At 42.4% G+C, this 19,085-nt stretch overlaps 2 protein-coding genes across 2 annotated transcripts; one reads left to right on the top strand and one right to left on the bottom strand.

Moving 5' to 3' along the window:
• Positions 1-3,621: 3,621 nt before the first annotated feature.
• On the top strand, positions 3,622-11,628 carry stmn2b (stathmin 2b; the record flags this gene model as incomplete). The annotated part of the gene is made up of 5 exons (XM_079232322.1): positions 3,622-3,751; positions 9,561-9,656; positions 9,772-9,944; positions 10,581-10,772; positions 11,569-11,628. Exons 1-5 carry the CDS (start codon positions 3,733-3,735, stop codon positions 11,626-11,628), a joined length of 540 nt encoding a protein of 179 aa, XP_079088448.1. The 5' UTR covers positions 3,622-3,732.
• A 4,336-nt stretch (positions 11,629-15,964) lies between these two features.
• On the bottom strand, positions 15,965-18,793 carry hey1 (hes-related family bHLH transcription factor with YRPW motif 1). The gene is made up of 5 exons (XM_079232372.1): positions 18,642-18,793; positions 18,404-18,479; positions 18,188-18,271; positions 17,971-18,052; positions 15,965-17,642 (listed from the first exon to the last, which is right to left on the bottom strand). Exons 1-5 carry the CDS (start codon positions 18,725-18,727, stop codon positions 16,984-16,986), a joined length of 987 nt encoding a protein of 328 aa, XP_079088498.1. The 5' UTR covers positions 18,728-18,793; the 3' UTR covers positions 15,965-16,983.
• Between the last annotated feature and the right edge of the window lie 292 nt (positions 18,794-19,085).

Here is a 19,085-nt window from a genome sequence, read left to right as displayed (position 1 = left end):
CTCACTCACAACTTCATTTCCTGGTAATTTACCACCTGTTCACGCGGAAAACACAGGTAGAAGTACATTGTTAAACTGTCGCTCAGTTATTAAAGGTTATTGGGGAAGCTACACCGAAAATAAAGGAATCACCTTCCTCTTATGTGATAAAGACAAGTTTACAACTGGACTTAACGTTACTACGTTCCGCGCGCACGGGATGTGGATGAGACACGTGGATTCGGACTACTTTCTGGTCACAGTCTCTCCACGTCAACTGAACACGTGTGACGTGAAATGTATAAATTACATTCCTCAAACATCTGTTCATGTTATAACTGGCTCGCTGTTAATAACTAGCGCCAGCTGGAGCGGTAGCATGTTAGCACCGGCTCGACACATGCTCAGGAGAGGAGACTATAGGAACAATTAAAAACGGATTTGACTACGTTAACAAGTCACAACTTCCTCTGGTCTCCGTCTCACACGTCTTAAACTCTGAGATGCGGCACACAGCTACCGGAGCGAGCCGAGTTACCCATCTGACACAACGTAGCTGATGCTGGTGCATGCATGCATGTGATGTATGTGATGTGCTAGCTAACGTTAGAGTGGTGTCACGTGGGCTCATGTTACACGACGGGAACAACGGTTGGTGTGAGGAAACGCTTCCTCTACGCGCCTTCACTATATTAAAAGTGGAGATAATAAGTCCACTTGAGACGAAAGGAGGAACTAGTTACCTTTGAGGTGCTGTTTCTCTTTTTCTTCTTCTGCAATGAAGCAAGCAGTTGCTCATGTGCCGTGCGCCAGAATTGTGGGACCAACTTTAGCTCGTAAACCCTAAAGCGGTCAACATCTGCAGCTAGCTCCTCCTCCTCCTCCTCCTCATCCTCATCCTCATCATCATCTACCGCTAAAGGACGGTTGGCACCATCCACTGACAGACAATACAATTATTGTTAATTAAGTACAAAGTATATATGCACAATGGCATATGCTAAGTTAAAATGTCCTTTTGTTTACATGAGCCCAGTCTGCAGCACGTTATCTCCGTGTTCCAGAGCTTGTTACCACGAGGTGGGCTATGAGGAAGCTAATGTGTGTATGTATGTATGTATAAATATACACGCACACGCACACACACGCACACACACACACACACACACACACACACACACACACACACACACACACACACACACACACACACACACACACGAACGACATGATGTCAGCAGCACATTGACTTGAGCAAGGGTGTAGCCACACCTGTCTCGTTTTTCTTCTTGTGCTTATTTGACGTTTTAGTTTCGTTCGTGAAACTGCACTTTATTTTTAAACTTGCTTATCTAGCCTATATTGTACAGCCTAATCTGATTCTTGCATGCAAGCAATTTATATCCTCCTGGGAACTGAGGGAAAATAGTGTCTTCCAAATTGTGATTTTCTACCTATTTAGAGTTTTTAAAAAAAAACATCTTACAATTTATACTTTTTGAATATTATTTTAATTTTTAATTGTACAGCATGTCTACTGTAGTGGACCACAGGACAATTTCCGTGTGAAAAGACAGCCAAATATAGAAGATAAGAAAACTAACAAATTATGGCTGTAGAGTGATATTAAACCATAATACATTCAACTTGATTATACAACAAAATAAGTCTTCATCTTTGAATGAATGCTGCTAAATCTTCCAATACTTTGTTGTCAATGTACTGTGTAAAGTACTGAATTGGACTCCAGTCTGCACGGGTTGTAGAGTCATCTTGACAGAAGCGGTAGGACAGGTGTGAATTTATTATGGTGGAAAATAACACCATTAGACTATTATTTAAATAAACAAATAACTGAAATGCTTCAGAGCTAAATGTATAATTCCTGACATGTTAATAAACAAGAAAATATATGAATATCATAGTAAAAAAGACAATAATTTAGCAATATTTGACGTACCCTTTAACTTTCCATAAAATGTGCTGGCTGATCTTGTGTAGAAAAAAAGAGGAAGTTGTCATGATCCCCCCCCCCCCCCCCCTACCCATGTGGTATCAATGGAAAGCCCAGGATGTCCTCTTTAAAGTACAGCAGGAGTTGATAGGGTAACTCAGATGAGTAAAAGGAGAGATGCAAAACCAAAGTGTCCACCACAAAGGACACAAATGAATGGGCTGGAAGCAGAAGGATATGTTTGAAAGCTTCTATCTTTTTTTCCTTCTTTTACCACCCCAGATTGAATAAAGTTATATGCTCATAACCTGTTCACAGCATAGCTACAGCATCATACAAGCCACAACTAAAAACTCTGTTCTGGTTAATTAGTGACCATTAATATAGTTATCTCTACATCGTTTTAAATAAACTGTGAGCTTAGCCTATGAACTGGTCTGCTCTACAAACACATGCCTTTAGATAAGGATCATGGCATTGGTGTTGGTAAATGAACGTGGTGGTAGCCTACTCTGTGTTTATTAATATATATATTTAGTTGACAATAACACTCGCACAAACAAACCCCTGTATGGATTATGTGTGAATGGAGATGGTCTATGTGTTAGCATATATATAGTACATGATTTTCAAGGCCGTGTCTTTAAAATAGTTTATTTCAAACCATACATTACTCAAGCTCATATAACCTGGGATATGCTGCCACCTAGTGCTTGTTGTTTTAATGCTCACTAGAACACCGCCCACCTATTTGGCAGGTTAGGATTTGACCATCAGTATTTTCTGCGGTTACATAGAGGTTGTCACTGGTATGATTTGGCCTTTTGACTGTAGGCATGCATTATTATAGGATGCGTTAATCTGCAGGTATTATTTAATATGAGGCATACAAAAAACTGTAATTCTCCTTCACCCTGATTCTCCCAGAATGGCATGCATGTTTAGGCTTATAAGACCTAAAATCCAAATGTTTATGAAAATGTTATTTTCAAACAAATCTAAATGTTAATGTTCTCTTGTGAAGAGTCATTCTTCCTCGCACCATGCACAGCGAACTCAACTGTCCTCGACCTGCCCATCAACATGGAAACAAAGAGGGAAACACCCTGTTGAGGACCTAAACGCCCCATGAGGGAACATGGGGTTTGCCAGGCCTTTGAGGAAGGGGAGGCTCGTCATGGGGAGCATGATAGCTCGAGGAGGCACATAAACGCTCATTAGTGACCCAGTGTAAAACCCATCAGATTGTGATATGTTAAGACTTCCTGTCATGCATTTCAAAATAAAGCTTTTTAAAATATGGCTCAGTCTCTCTTTGGATGAGAAGAAAAAACCTTACCTCACCCTAACCAAGCCTTACAAAAACATTGTCCTTCTCTCTCAAAGTTGCTAAAACAAACAGTTACCATTAACTTTAAACGTTATGTGTTTCTCTTCCATACATATATTGTGCAACATGCTAGGTTATAATTTTATTTTATTTATTTTAATTTTTATTATATTTTCTCACAGCACGAAATGATTATGTATTCAATATGAATGTATTTTTATTCGACCAAATTTTCAAAAGAACATCCATGTTGTTTATTCTGAAGGCCTAATCAACGCACTTCCGGTTCTGTTCTAGTTATCTCCCGCTGACCTGACGCAGCTCATAACAGACCACCAGGCGCACCGGCAGTCCCGTCTCTGCTGACTCAGTGCCTTACAGCAGTCCCTTCACCCAGAGATACCGCATCCAGCAACCGACGCACCTTTCTCTGCTCAACCGGCCCCGGCACCACCACCACCGTACAGAAATGGCTAAGACCGCAATCGGTGAGTTTTGCACATTGACTTTTATTTTTTTAGATAGCAGCAGCTTCGCAGGTTTGAGGATGCTGAAATGCTGTGGCGACACCCATGGCACAAAAGGATGCTGAGGGTTGGTTCATTAGAGGGAGCGGCCAAACTCCACTGCAAGTCACCCCTTTAAAACGAAGTTGCCAAATTGAAGCAGAATTATTCTGTTTTTCAACCTTTGTTTTAAGAGTAATTTGTGTGCTTATTGATTGATCCAAAATCCAAATTAGTGGCCATCAATATTAACTAGTATGGGATTCGGTTTGCCAAATCAGTGACGCATATTTTTTAAATTCACTTTTAAATCAAGCCAATAATGATAATTAATCCATATCAGCACAAGGAAGACGATTTTATTTCCTCACACAGCAGCATTGTGTCGATGCCTGTCTGCCTGCCTGCCGCACCTGACTCAGAGCCGTGCAGCATAATGCAGCGCCAGCGACCCCACCCAACATCGCCGGTCCCTTCAAAGCAAGCCGCTCTCTCCAGGGTGTGACACACATTTTACCGTGACAAATCTCCTTATGAAAACTGGGCCAACCTACAGTATGTGGCTGTACTGGGAAGCCTGCTCAAACAATTTTGTGGGTGACCGCTAAAGGCATGTATAAGAGAGAGAGAGAGAGAGAGAGAGAGAGAGAGAGAGAGAGAGAGAGAGAGAGAGAGAGAGAGAGAGAGAGAGAGATAGAGAGAGAGAGAGAGAGTATCCTTACGACTGGCGCTGAAAATGAATGTCTTTCAGGAATATCAGAACCTAATCCTATTAGGATGGGAGACTGTACATGTGGCCTATTATGTTGGATACAAGTATTATTATTGAGGCTTTAGTAGCAATAATGTGACAGTAATATATAGAATAAAATTAGATTGCATGGTATGGCAGGTGGTAGGCCTTGTATGTGTGTCGTCTTATACATTTCCACATAAAGGCTTTTTATATTTTTTATTCATGTGTTATTTAGACTATTTGAATATATCACTTTGAGGCCTATAAACAGGGGATGTGATCTGCAGGCTTCATCAGAAAGAAGCCTTTAACCATATTTGACTTTAAAGATAAAAGTGCAGCGTGCGTGTGGACAGTCGAGAGGCTAGTCTGTTTGTTTTATGCTTGACTAAGCACTTGATGGATGGAGGGGCATGCAGACAGACAGCGATAAGGGGTCCTGCATGGTGTCTGCGCTGAGGGACACCGGCAATCAAGCCCTGTTATATTTATTCCCCTCTCCTCCTCCTCCTCCTCCTCCTCCTCCTCCTCCTCCTCTTCCTCTTCCTCCTCTCTTTCTTTTCTTTCCTCCATGAATCGAGCCGTGCAGCAAAAGGGGATGGGCAGGGCGCAAAAAGTCTGGGAGAAAGCAGTCATCATGCCATTCTGCACTCAGCAGGTCATTGAGTTCATGTCGGCTACAGAAACACATCTGAGATGGAGGAGCAAAAACACCCTATAGGCTTCATGGGTCAAGAAACATTTACAACTGTAGGACTATACGGCAGGATAAATACGCCTGTATGTGAATGTGTTTTTTTTTCTTTCCTTGGAGCTGAGAACTGAGGATAGAGACACCTTAATCCTCTAAATAACAAGATGTATCAAGTTACCACCAAACAAACTCGTGCTAAGAACCGCCTCTGTGTGCATTAAGGCCTCTTCAGCCCTTTTCCTGATCCTATCACGCACACGTGTCATATCCAATTAGGTGTGGTCATTCAGCTGCTTCCCCTATAAATCAATTCCTTTGTGTGCAGAAACAGAGGCTTCTCAGGCGTCATCAATTTTAAGCAACTGGTCATGTCCAAATCCAGCTACATTTCATCTTATCATCTGCATCACTATTGTCTTAATGGTCCACGTAAAGCTCAAAAGACTCCCGGACTCATAATTCATGCTGATTTATTGCAGAGTCTCATCGATCAGCGCAGCACACTCCCATTACTGGTTCAGATGACTGCTGCTCTTTAAAACGAGGCTGCGAGGAAGAGGTGACATCAATCCAGCAGTGATGGTACACCATACGATCATGATTTGTTCATCACTTGTGAAACTCAACATCAGGATGAAACCGTTTAGAGATTTTAGCATCTTAGTTTGATCTTATCCTCAGGTGTTTTTGTTTCTTGACACACAGCTCCCTCTTTGGTCTGCACTTGTAATGCACTGATCTGGAGGTGTAACAACTGGTTGATTAATCAATGATTCGATTGACAACATTTTTATTGGCAACTATCATGATAATCTGCTATTATTTAAGTCATTTTTTCATAAAAAATTCCAAACAAATTGACTTGTTACAGTTTATACTTTTCTTGGTTTTGTGTTATAATAAACTGAATATCTCAGGGTTTTGGTCTGATTGTCAAACAAAACAAGACATTTAAAGTCATCACTCTGGTTTTGAGGAAACTAAGATGTATATTTTGCAATTATTGAAAATTATATAAACCAAAAGATTATTGATTAATTGAAAAATATCCTTAGTTGCAGGCTAGTGCACTGATCTGGTGGACAGAGGGTGCGGCCCTGCAGCCCATCCCTCCGACATCAAATTACTCGACTTGCCCTTGATCATCCGGGTGTCGTGTTGTTTCATTTAATAGCCAATTTTGTCTTGGTAATATCTTCATAATTTTGTGATCATATTGTTGCTGGGTGGCACAGCTGTAAAGGGCCTTTATATATCGAATGCCGACGCCAAGCCCATATTGCTGCCAGGTTACAGGACCCAGGAAGGCCGTAAACGCACAAGGACACAGTTTGCTCGTAGCCTTATCAACAGTGTCTTACTTGTGTTTCACACTTTGTGCCTTTTTGCTCAAAGTGAGTCTATTTGCCTGTTTAATTTTTTATAGAGGGGGTAGGGTGTTTAGAAGAGGAAGGAGGCTGGGAGGAAGACTGTGGGGGAGAGAAATAAAGATAACAAACAAAGGTGTGGTGGTTTGTGCTAATGCAGAATTAAAGCTCCCAGGAGATGCAGGGATGGATAGACTAAGAACGAGAAAATTGGGATTGAGGGAGAGTAGCTCAGCAACAGATGAAACGGAGGCTTGGGGCTGTAGAGGGTGCTGGGGAAGAGGGATGCTTGCGGGGGAGGAGGTACAGTATTGATGATCTACACTCTTTGGCTGACGGATTGGAAGATGTAGTGCAGTGTGTTGGCTGAGTGTCTGTGGTCGGGGCAAGAGGAGCAGCTTTTTGAGAGGATGCAGAGCTGGCTGGTTGAAACCAGCCTGCTGGAGTGGAGTGGGAGCATTAGTGGGGTGTCATGTCTGTGTGAAATGATTTTTGCCTGACCCAGCATGTCTGTAACTCAGCCGATATCTTTGAACAGATGCCGGCGTTTGGACACTTCCTGCTGTGGAACTTCATTCTGGATCATTTGTCATTTTTATGTGCCTGGCCCACTGGGGATGATCTTATTACAGCGGTTAGAGAAGGAAAATATATTTTCTCTCAGGAGAAATACATGAGGCAATTTCAAATTTTTGCACAATGAAGAATCTCATATATTTTTGATTAGGTATATTAAATAAAAATGTGCAGGAGACAGAGAGCTGATTCAATTTACAGTGGGTGCTTATCTCCCAAGAAACTCTGATAGTTATAGAAAAAAACAACTCAAAGAAAACTGAACAAATTAGAATAAACGCTTTAACAAACAATCAATCAACAGAAAATAAATCTGCAACTATTTGATTAATCCCTAGTCATTTTAAAGGAAACATTTGATGGTTCCACTGAGGGTTTGCTGCTTTTTGATGTTCTGATATAATTGCTTATTAAATAGTTCTGTGTTTTGGATTGTTAGTCGGACAAAACAAGACACTCAATTACATTACTATGAGCTCTGGGAAATTGTGATCGGGATTGTTCATAATGTTTTTATATTTTATAGACCCAAGAAAAGAATCAACTAATTGAGAAACTAATCAACTAACCATCTATTGTTTATAAAAATAAACACCAAAACTAAAAATCTAGATCTTAATGAAAACATTATTGAAAAGGCAACACCCAGAACAAGAATTTCTGATGATCTGCTCCAAATGCACTTAACTAGAATTACCTGCTTCACTGAATGGTTAACAGCTTGAGCCTTCAGCAGTCAAGAGGGCTTGTGTGTGGGAGAAAATGGCTCCTGGGGTCTTGACATACACACGCACTTAATGAGCCTGTGACAACCCTCCAAAAGCTCTGTTCCCCCCCTTTCGTCAGCAGAAATGGTGCGGTCCGCTAATTACAAATTAAAGCACTTTCCACCTGCAGTAGCTGCTTCCATTAGGCTGTCCTCGGGGCAGTTGATGGTGGCTTCAAGTCCCACTGGGAGCGGCCCCCTTTACAGGATTGTAATCCTCCCGTATGTGATTTCTATTGTTATCAGAAAGGTGCTACCATAACGGTGAAGCAGCCAAACATTTTCTTCATCTTCCTCCACTCTCTCTTTCCTTTCATCTGACAGAAACCTGACTATTTTCTATCTTTCTACCACACTCCACCTTTATCTCCATTCCTACTCCACCCCTCTCCATTTTTCAAACCCTTCCATGTTCCCACCCCATGCCCACTTCCTCCTCAGGGAAGGGGTTAACAAGGCCATGAGAGAGTAGTGAGAGCTACATCTGAGAGTTGATCACATTACTGTGGCGTCTGCCAGTCTGCAGGGCAGAAAGTGAGACACAGAGAGAAGAAGAGAGTGAGCAGAGAATATGAGTGAAGAAGAGGATTTGTATTAATCACACTGTACACCGTACCCCACGATGGAGAAGCTCGTTCACAGCGAATCTAATTTTTGTCTTTTGATACTGTAGCTCTCTGCAAATCATGAATTAACGTGGCACCGGGTTGATGGATTATGCTATATTATGACAGTCTGCATGCAAACCTCCTCCATGAGACAGTGCACCTTGACAGAACACAGCAGCCATGAGCAAAAGCAGAATATTTCACAAGCTGCTGCGCAATGCAGATATTTTTGCCGTTCTCCCTACAGGCACTGCTGCTGAACTCTGGGCTCACATTACAAAGTAGGCGATGCCAATAAAATAAAACTCAAGGTTAGACAAGGTTGGGTGTTCTTTTGTTTTCTGTTTTTTCACCGTCTGCCCTTTGGAGCCATTTGTCCCTCGCTATTGAGCGGAAGCAGGTTGCCAAATACAACCAGTATGATTTGATGCCAGCTTTGCTTCAGTGTTATTAACTTGTTGGAACCATACATGAACCAGGGGTGGACATTCATACTGCTGTGTTGAGCTGATAAGCTAAACCCTCAACTATTAGCCTTTATCCACAAGGCACAGACAAAGAAGATAAGAAACAACCCAAACATTATCCCAACATCCATCGTAAACACAAGTTGGTGTTTTGGTGTTAGTCGCAGAACGTGCAGACAATAGGGCGTTGTTCTGACTTTGTTAATAAATAATAATGCATAGCTAATGATGTGTGAGGGATGGCAGCATTTTGGCTGCTGGGGAAATTAGGCCAAGTAAGGACACATCCATCCCGCTATACCCTCGCAGCTCGGTAAGACAAAGGCCACAAAATGCCCCCAAAACCCAGGGCAGCGCCACGAGACATCCTTTGATGAGGTTCTCTTTTTGAAGGACTTGATGAATAATTATTTACAGCAAGGACCTCCTGTGGAGGTGGAAGTGGGTTAATGATGTTTCATCTGTTTGTATGTTAGTCGGCTAATGATATTTTGTCTATGTGCACATGTGTGTGTGCACTCATTTTACATACACACAGTCAGTTAACACACTGTCATGTTTCCTGTTTCCTCCGCAGCATACAAAGAGAAGATGAAGGAGATCTCAGTTCTCTCATTCATCTGCTCTTGTCTGTACCCGGAGACCCCCAAAAACATCATGGGTGACTTTGAAGGTACGTGGTAATCAGACAGATATATATTTTTATCTTCTTTATAAAACATGCTTCAATAAAAATCAACAAAGAGTGTTTCTGTCTGTCTTTCTTACACGTGTATACGTGCATGCAGACATGGACATCAAGCCCATTAACAAGCGAGCCTCAGGCCAGGCCTTTGAGGTCATCCTGAAGCCGACCTCCCCTGTGTCTGAAGCTGCCCACTGCGTCACCACCCCCCCAAAGAGGGACGTTTCCCTGGAGGACATCCAGAAGAAACTGGAGGCAGCTGAGGATCGGAGGAGAGTAAGGATGTTTTCAATTATTTTCATTGCACCCAGCTGCCACCCATCACTTTGCTTCAATAAGCCACAAAAAGCTTTTTGTGATAGCCAAACAATAGCATTTCTGACCCAAATCAAGAGGAGAAGTTCTATCACAATGTTACACAATGATGCTGTAATAACTACTAGACTTCACTTGAAATCCAATTTGATGGCTGGATTTTTTGTTCGTCATGCCTCACATTGACTGACAACTCCAACACTGAATCCAACATTGGCTAATTCATGCATCTCATTGATTTGAATGTCAACACAGTCAATACAAGCAGCTGGCAAATCCAGCAGCCCACCAACAAATTAATCATCGAAATCAATAGCACAGTTTCACATTGTTTTAACACCAGATGTCCAATACTGTATGTCAAACATACATATATTATTGAAATCATAGTAAATGCCATTAGAGGATGAAGGTGTCAAGTAGAGAAATTCTCACCTCACCTCCAGACATTTTTATAGTGAGCATTAATAAGTCTGATTAGTTGCAGCAGTGCTTACTCATACTTAAATTTCTAGAAAAATCGATGAGTGGTTTTCAGTAAATCACTGTCTCTCTATCGACCCTTTGCTTTCTGACTCATTCCCGCTGCTATTCCAGTCCCAGGAGGCACAGTTACTCCGGTCCCTGGCTGAGAAGCGTGACCACGAGCGTGACGTGCTGCTGAAGGCCATGGAGGAGAACAGCAACTTCAGCCGCATGGCCGAGGAGAAGCTCCAGGAGAAGATGGAGCACAACGAGGAGAACCGGCAGGCTTACCTGTCTGCCATGATGGAGCGCCTGCAGGAGAGGGTGAGGAGCAGAGCGAAGATTTGCTAGGGTCATAAAGCATAGTCTCTCAATTATTCTGATCATTTGGATTTTCTATCGAATTATGTTGAATTATATTGTCTGTACAGTAAGTTTTAATAATATAAATAGTGAGTTCATAGTTACTTATGTCATATTAATGATTTATAGTAAATTAGGTTATCAAATCAAAAGCAGCTAACTATGGAAACAGGAAGTCACTGTAGCATCACAAGCTTTAACATAACAGGTTTAGAGATATTCATAAAGTTTAGAGTGAATGGGACATTCCTGATAAGGCTAATGTAACTGAAGCTATTTAGGTCCTCGTTTAGTTTGATGTTTTGTAAGAGGTATATAACATTATTTGTGAAATGTTTTTTAAATCTTCCTAGATTGCATAATTATATAGACTATAAGTCTGAAGTAGGGCAGTGCTGGTACAACTGGCTCCTGCTGAGGAGTGTGATAAAAGAGTGAGGGGAATTTAGAAAAAGTGACTGATGGAGATAAGAAGAAGAAAAAGCTAAGTTGGACTGCTGGTACACTTGCTTAATGTCTGTAATGGAGCACCTTTCAGAGAAGATTTAGATTTGATAAAAAAACAAAGATGGAGTCTTGTGCTTTGAAGATGGGAGATAAAAAATAAACGAGTGGGGGACAGGTAGAAAAAAGAAACAAAGTAAGTTTTCACTACAAAGGTCAAAGAAGAGGAATGGTGAAGTGAGCAGAAAGTAAATGTCAGGAAAGGCCTGGCGGCAGAGAAAAACACAACATGCTCTCTCTGTGTTTCTTCTAGGAGAAGCATGCTCAGGAGGTGCGCCGGAACAAGGAGTTGAGAGAAGAAGTGACAGCGTGAGAAGCCCCAACAGGTTCTACGTCCCGCCTCCAAACCCCCAACCCCAACCACCACCCCCACCCTGAGGAACACCCCTCTCCCCACCTTATCCCACATGTCCCCACCTTCTCCACCCCTCCGCCATACTCCCCCATTCTACTATGAAACTACCACAGCCTGAGATGCCGACCCGAGACAGTGGGAGGCTCAAAAATGGGGGTGGGGGTGGAAAAGAAACAGCAAAAATAATTTGAGCAAGTAAAGAAAAATTAATGTCTCCCACCCACTCTTCCCAAAAAGAATGTTTTTGCCCCCGTTTCAAATAAGAAGAAAAAAATCTAATTGACAAATGACAGTGGGTATTGGTTTTTGTAAATACTTCTTTTTTTGTTATATACAGTACGATACAAGCAGCAAAAGTATTGATTGCAGTGTGCCATTTTTTCTATATAAGTTCCTTCTCTCCTGCTTAAATATGGATGTAATTATTTGTTAATTTTATGCTTTTTTCTTTTGTTCATTTCTGCCTGAGAATCATTTCAGGCATAGGTGTTTGTTGTGAGTTTGCCAGATAGCTGATGTTTGCTGCGACCGGTTGCGTCCTCACAAGGCCGGCATCCTGGCTCTGTTCCCTCGGTCCCGTGAATGGGCACTCACTCATTTGACCCAGCAGATCTGGAAACAGAATGGGATCTGTGTTTGGTTGGAGGGACTTTCCATCCAGTGTATGCCAATGATCCAATTAGCGAGGGACATGGGCGGGAGAGTTGCCAGAAGGAACGGGGACAGTTTGCTTTCTCTGGGGACTGCAAGTGGTCGCTGCACATCCACTCCTGTGAGGTAGATGGTGATTGTACCACAGGAGAACACTATAGCATTTAACGAGCCCATCCTAATCGACCCTTCCCTTCCGTCTGCAACCTTTTTCATCTCTCCACATAGGTACATCCTGTAGAAGCACTCACTCACACGCTCTCCACATGGACAGGCATTTAGCCAATCATAGCGCAGAGCTCAGGAGGAGCTCGCTGAATTCTGTCCATCTGGCACCGGAAAGCTCACATACCATCCTTGACCAATCGCGGGCCTCGTATACTCCTCAGAAACAAGCTTCCAAACACAAGTTACTGTACTATACAACACAACTGAGCTTAAAGGGCATCTCAAGAACGCTCAAAAACTTCACCAGACATGTTACTGTGAATCGTAAATTGGAGAAAATACAAATAAACTCCAGCTCTCTCCATTTCACAGAGGCGAGAGTAGTGCCCACCATCTCATCAGCTTCCGCTGTAATCATCACACTTCACTCCAAGACAGTGTCAACGCCACCGAAAGGTCGGCACAAGAAAGATATTGAAGCCATAACAGGTATAGCTGCAACAACGATTAAAATAAAGTATTGCCATCTGTAAAGGTGTACATGAGTGTATTAAAGGAATGTCGGTCACACACGCACGGTAGGCCAATAGGTGTGTGTGTGAGTGTGTGTGTGTGTTTTGCAGAAATGGCAGGTAGATAACAGAAGGTTTGTGCCATGTGATATTGACCCGGTGAAGTAAAACCAACGCCATTACAGTGTGTAACAACAAGTGCATCACAGACAGACGATCCTACCTGCCTCCCTCTTTCTCTCCTCTGTCCATATGTGTGTATCCCTCCTCTCCACGTATACCTTTGTGAGCAAGCAGTGGTTAATAAAGATTTGGGGTTCAGTGAATGAAACTGGCTGTGAGAGTGACTTCTTGAACAATATATCAGATTAGAACACTGTTTTGAGACACAAATTACCATGCAGATTTGTATTGTATATTACAATTACTCAACTGTTAATTTGATCTATGAATGTCTATACAATCTGAAAAGAATAGAAAATGGCCATAACAGTTGCCCTGTTGGGACCCATTCACTTATTCAAATAGATGTTTTTCCCAAAGTTTCAATTTCACATATCACAGCAGAAACACGATAGGCAATTAATATCATTTGTCTGGGCTGCAGACCAGGTTGAACTAAGTGGTTTGAAAATGAAGCTATAGGAATTTTAAGTTGAATTAACTTAAAATAAATGATAATAAAAAAAATATATCACTAGAAAAAAGCTATTGACTTTGCATTTGTGAGTTCCTTGGGGCAATAATGAGAATAATCAATGTTTTTTTAAACAGATCCCACAATTTTTATTAATATAGTTACTGAATGGTTGAGATGGGGCGTCATGGTAAAAGTAAATTACATGTGCTGTTATTATGCGAGTAATACTGTATTCAAACGTGTCACATTTTTACCAAGTTAGATGACTAATAGTACTATGTTCATGTATTTATTCTAGACATTAGGCTACTTTGAAAACATCTCAGAAACTTTTTCAAATCAACACAAATTGTAAGTGTATCATCTTAGCATCATTAACTTTATCACTAAATGACAATTCAACCATTGGGTCAAACATAATATCATACTGCAGATTTTATCATATAATGGAATGGCATTAAATGTAGGCCTAACATATTAACAGCAAAGAATTTAGAAAATGATTCGCCTCTTCTTAGACTTTATTCTATCAAATATTATATTCAATAAATATGCTTACTTTTGAAAACTTGACCAAACAATGTGCTCATCATGTTTTGAGTGACTTTTGTTTTTGGCTGACTATTTAAAGACACAGCAACATCTAGTGGATTCTTTTAGCGTAACATACCGAAACAACCAGGTTGAAGCCAATTTATAAAATGTTTCATTAAGAAATAGTGACTCAAATTTTGCAATCTGTTTTAAGATGAGAAAAACTAATATTTTTAAATGGTCAAAATGTTGAAAGAAAACAGATATTATAAGGTAAGTTATTCCAATCATCAGGAGCCCCAAAAAATAAAAGCTCTTTCTTTTCTTTTTTACCAACCAAAGGGGACTACAAAGAGGGTCTGATCGTAGTGAATTATTAAATTATACAATAGTGTACAAATTAAGACAAAGCAGCTCCATATTGATAGACTTCAACAGTGAAATATTGCTTACAAGTTAATGTGTCAATAATAATTAAATATACATACAAATGTAACACCTCCAGGGTCATATTAATGTATTTCTGCATTATTGGTACTTTGAGTACATTCATTTGATATATTTTTAAGCAGTAGTTTTACTTGGAACATTTAGTGACATTGTGTTAATGCTACTTTTACATAAGAAAGCATGTCAGTAGGTTCCTCACTGTCTTCTCCCTGTTCCAAGGCCTCAGTTGATGAAATACCATTCATGACCAGCTGGGGGAGACAAAAGACAGCTTTTCTCAACCAAACGTCTCATTGACCTTGTGGTTTTGGCTGCAGTGGAGCTTACATCACCACCTGGCTCTGCATCATCCTCAGTAATGAAATAAAAAGGTTAAGGAGAATGATGAGAGAGATCAGAGGGAAAAGACAGAGTGTACGTTTTGGAGAAATAGATGAAAGAGCGAGGGGTATTTTGGCGAGTGAGTAAACTTTTGGTGCAGCAAGAGAGGTGACGGCAAGCAGGAGCTGAGAACAGAAGGTGCAGCTGGTGCGAGCTGAAATGATGGCAGAGGGACAAAACTGTGCGCACACTTCCTTTCTCGCAGAGTTTCAGTCCCTTTCTTCTTCTCTCTCTTTTGATTCCTCTGCCCCGTTTCTTTCTTCACCCTTTCCCTTCCATTCCCCGCTGTATGCTCCATCCCTCCTTCTTTTCCTTCTTCAACCTCTTCCAACCTTCCCTCCTTCTTTTCTCCTTCTCTAGTTCCCACGCAGCACATGAGGCCAGCCGGGCTGCTATTGTCCAGGATATCCCCTCCTTGTTAATGGTTTCCTGTGCACACACAGAGGGCCGCTGAGAGAAACAAGCAGCCTCATCTGATAGCAGGCGTCACCATACTGCACACACGCACACACACACACACACACACACACACACACACACACACACACACACACGCACACAACTGCTGCAGGCATCGATAATCAAACACACACACACATTGCACACGCGCACACAACTGCAGGCATCAATAATCTAACACACACACACACACTTGGACAAACAGACATTCAAATACACACACACACACATCAATAATCTAACACACACACATATCACACACGCACACTTGGACAAACAGGCATTCAAATACACACACATACACACACGCACACACGCACACACACGCACACACACACCCACCCACACATCAATAATCTAGCAGGCGCCACCATTGCACACACGCACATAGCACACACGCACACTTGGACAAACAGGTATTCAAATACACACACACACACACACACACACACACACACACACACACACACACACACACACACACACACAAGGCCTCAGGTGATTTAAAAGAACTCTTTTATTACAGGGAAATTGTCATTACCACCCGCGACAACTCTGAAAAGCGGTGACATCTGATTCGTGCGTGCTTGCTTGTGCTTTGTACAAACATAAAATATACAAACTTAAACAGTGAGTTTTACCAGTAGACAGCAGGAAACTGAATTGCTTTTGCCTTGTTTTACAGCAAATACAAATGAACTCCCTCTTGATAATTACAGATCAATAATGCTGCTACTTTGAACAGGTACAAGAAAATAACTTGTAAACAGGGTGAAAAAAAATCAACCAAGCATCAGTTACACGAGAAATCAAAAATAAATGTGGAACAGCTGGTTGAAACTGTTAAAACATATGTGTGAAGCCTCTGTTGTTACATTTACTGTAGAGCGGAAACATAACTTAGGGAAGCGAGTCGAAACAATGGAGCACCATATGAACCTCAGAGGTTGTGGGTAAATCATGTTTATTTCAACCAAGCTGGTAGCTAAATTATGTTCCCAGTATTTAGGCAAACAAACACCTGGTTTCGGTTATTCCACCCCATAAAATGCTGTAAAAAGGGGGTGACGCTCCACCACTTTAAGTCCTCCTTTCACACCCCTCTCTCTGTATGTAACCAGGGCACCAACACTGGGTGCTTCAGCGCAGAGGGAAAACAAAGGGAGGCAGTTTCAGCCAGGAACTTGACGGGCGGCGACTGGTTGACCATCTGGAAAAGCCATCCCCGATAGGCTGACAACAGTGGGTGAAACTTCTAAAGGGTTGGGCAGGAACAGAGATCAGTCACAATAAATCACTCTTGTTGCTTTTAGACGCGTGGTCTCCCTCCTCACTGTTTTTCTCTTCTGTACAAAACACAATACATGAGCAATAAAGTAAAAATACTATATCTAGGTGTACCCTCTGTGGGATGTCAACGTCATAGAATTTATTTTACTATAAAATAAAAAGTCTTGTCCTTGAAAGTCCAGCTCAGCTTGAGTCTTTGAGTAGATTGAGATGATGTTTTCATCTCAGTCAGAAAGCTCCTATCTCCATTCCCCAGGGTCTGTAGGGTTTGCCCACACTGGATGTGGGGATTGGGGCGCTGATGGTGGGGGAGATGAGAGGGAAGGCACTGAAGGGGAAGGGGAACGCCGAGAGGGAGGAGAGGAGAGGAGGTGACAGCTTAGACACCGACGAGGACATCAGGGCCGGGTGTGGTACGCTGGTGGGAGCCGCAGTGGTGGAGGGGACCCGGATCGGGCCTTGGTCTGAGTGCGGGGTGGCGCTGCCGCTGCGTCTGCCTGGAACGTGAGTCTCTGCCACCGACGAGGATGATGAAGAAGAAGAGGAGGAGGAGGAAGAGGTGGGTGTAGATGATAGAGGAGTTTGGGGGCTGCTGGTGGTGCTGCGGGTTAATGCCAACGGTGCCCCCTGTTGGTGCTGGAGGAGGAGGGGGTGCGTCAGATGCGCAGGAGGGGATCCGAACGCAGAGCCCCACGCCAGGTGACTCAGGCCGGAGTGAGCCTCTCTTTGACTGGCGTAGTTGTTGAGGTGGGAGACGAGACGGATCCGCAGAGGGTCCGCGCTGTCCAAGCCTTCGATGATGCTCAGATAACGGGCCGTCTCAGCCAGGCACTCCCTGAAACCCAAACCACGGTAGTCCATAGCCAGGGCATGGGCGTCAAAATAACCTGAGGAGAAGAAGAAGACAGAAGGTTACTTTAAAAAAAAATCACCTGAGCTGCTACAAAACCAGCTTGTCCAGAGCTGAGGGATCTTTGTCTGATGTTAATCAATCATGGCTTTGAGAGTGTGAAAGTGTACATGTTCAATTACAATAAGACAGACTTGACGTGTCTTTCTTTATGTGTTTATCTATTATTTTTTTGTATTCTTCTAAATAAAGAGAACCGGGTGAGCACAAAAGCGTTCCACATCCAGCCCTCTCAGGCATATGGTTATGATTCTGCGACACGTGAAAGGTGTTTTTACGTAACAATGAATGAATCCCAGACATACCTTTGCCTCCAGCAGCATGAAGCATCTTCAGATGGTCAACAGTCATCTGTAAAATCTCTGCTTTCTCCAGTTTAGCCGAGCCCTTCAGCGCAAAGAGAAAAAAAAAAAAGCCAATTAGATATAAATAATAATTCAACAGTGCACAAATAAACCGAGCGGTTTCATACCAACGTGTATGTGTATATTCGTGTTGGTGATATTAAAGCCTGTTGCTCACCTGTTTCTCAAAGGCGCTGGGAACCAGCCTGCGCAGCTCGCTGAGGCTGTTGTTGATCCTGTCACGGCGCCGTTTCTCAATTATCTGAGGAAAGAAATAATACAAATCATTGGTTATTTTCAGAATATGTGTATGACAAAAACATATGGACTTTGTGCACAGGGTTACCAACAGCACACACGGATTTACTATGAAATATATAGAATATGTACTTACTCCTCGACGCCTTTTCCTCGCCTGCACCTGAGTGGATGTTGAGGGAGACATGGACCCGAGAGGAGAGCTCATGTTCCTGAAAAGAGACCAAACAGAGAGATCAGTCAATATCCCATTATTTTTTAGACATGGTTCTTAAATATTTAAGAGTTGTAGTGTTACGGGCGTATCCTCTTGGCTGCCCTTTAACCTGAACCACTTTATTAAAAGATAAACCACACTTCAGAGCCAAACTTACCCATTCTCATCCGCGCTGTCCTTCTCCACCTCAATAGTCTCATCCAACTCGCTGTCCGAGGAGCTGAAATCATGATTCCTCTTCATTTTGATTCGTCCACAATAGTCCTTCAGTGCTACTGTTGTGTCTTCCAGACGTGCGTCTGCCCAAGTTTGCCCGAGGAGCCTCTGTTTGAAGCGCTCAGCTTTCCCACGGTGTCATTTCAACGCTGCTGCCGGCCAGCGGGGGCGGGGCCTCTGGACAAACCAGCAAATCACAACGCGGCCGTGGGTTTGAGTGACAGCGCAGTTGGCCCAAGCACATCCGAGTGCGCTTTGCCAAGTCAGAGAGGATAAAAAAAAAACAGACATCTCACTCTGTGGGTATTATTGGAGGCTGAGGTTAAAAGTTGACTGCGTAGCTGAGTTCTGGCCTCAAGTCTCTTATCATGGGAATACCAACAAC

Source organism: Taurulus bubalis (genome assembly GCF_910589615.1).
Source record: "Taurulus bubalis genome assembly, chromosome: 16".
NCBI classification, from domain to species: Eukaryota; Metazoa; Chordata; class Actinopteri; order Perciformes; family Cottidae; genus Taurulus; species Taurulus bubalis.
This window is presented reverse-complemented; position numbering and strand designations above follow the sequence as displayed.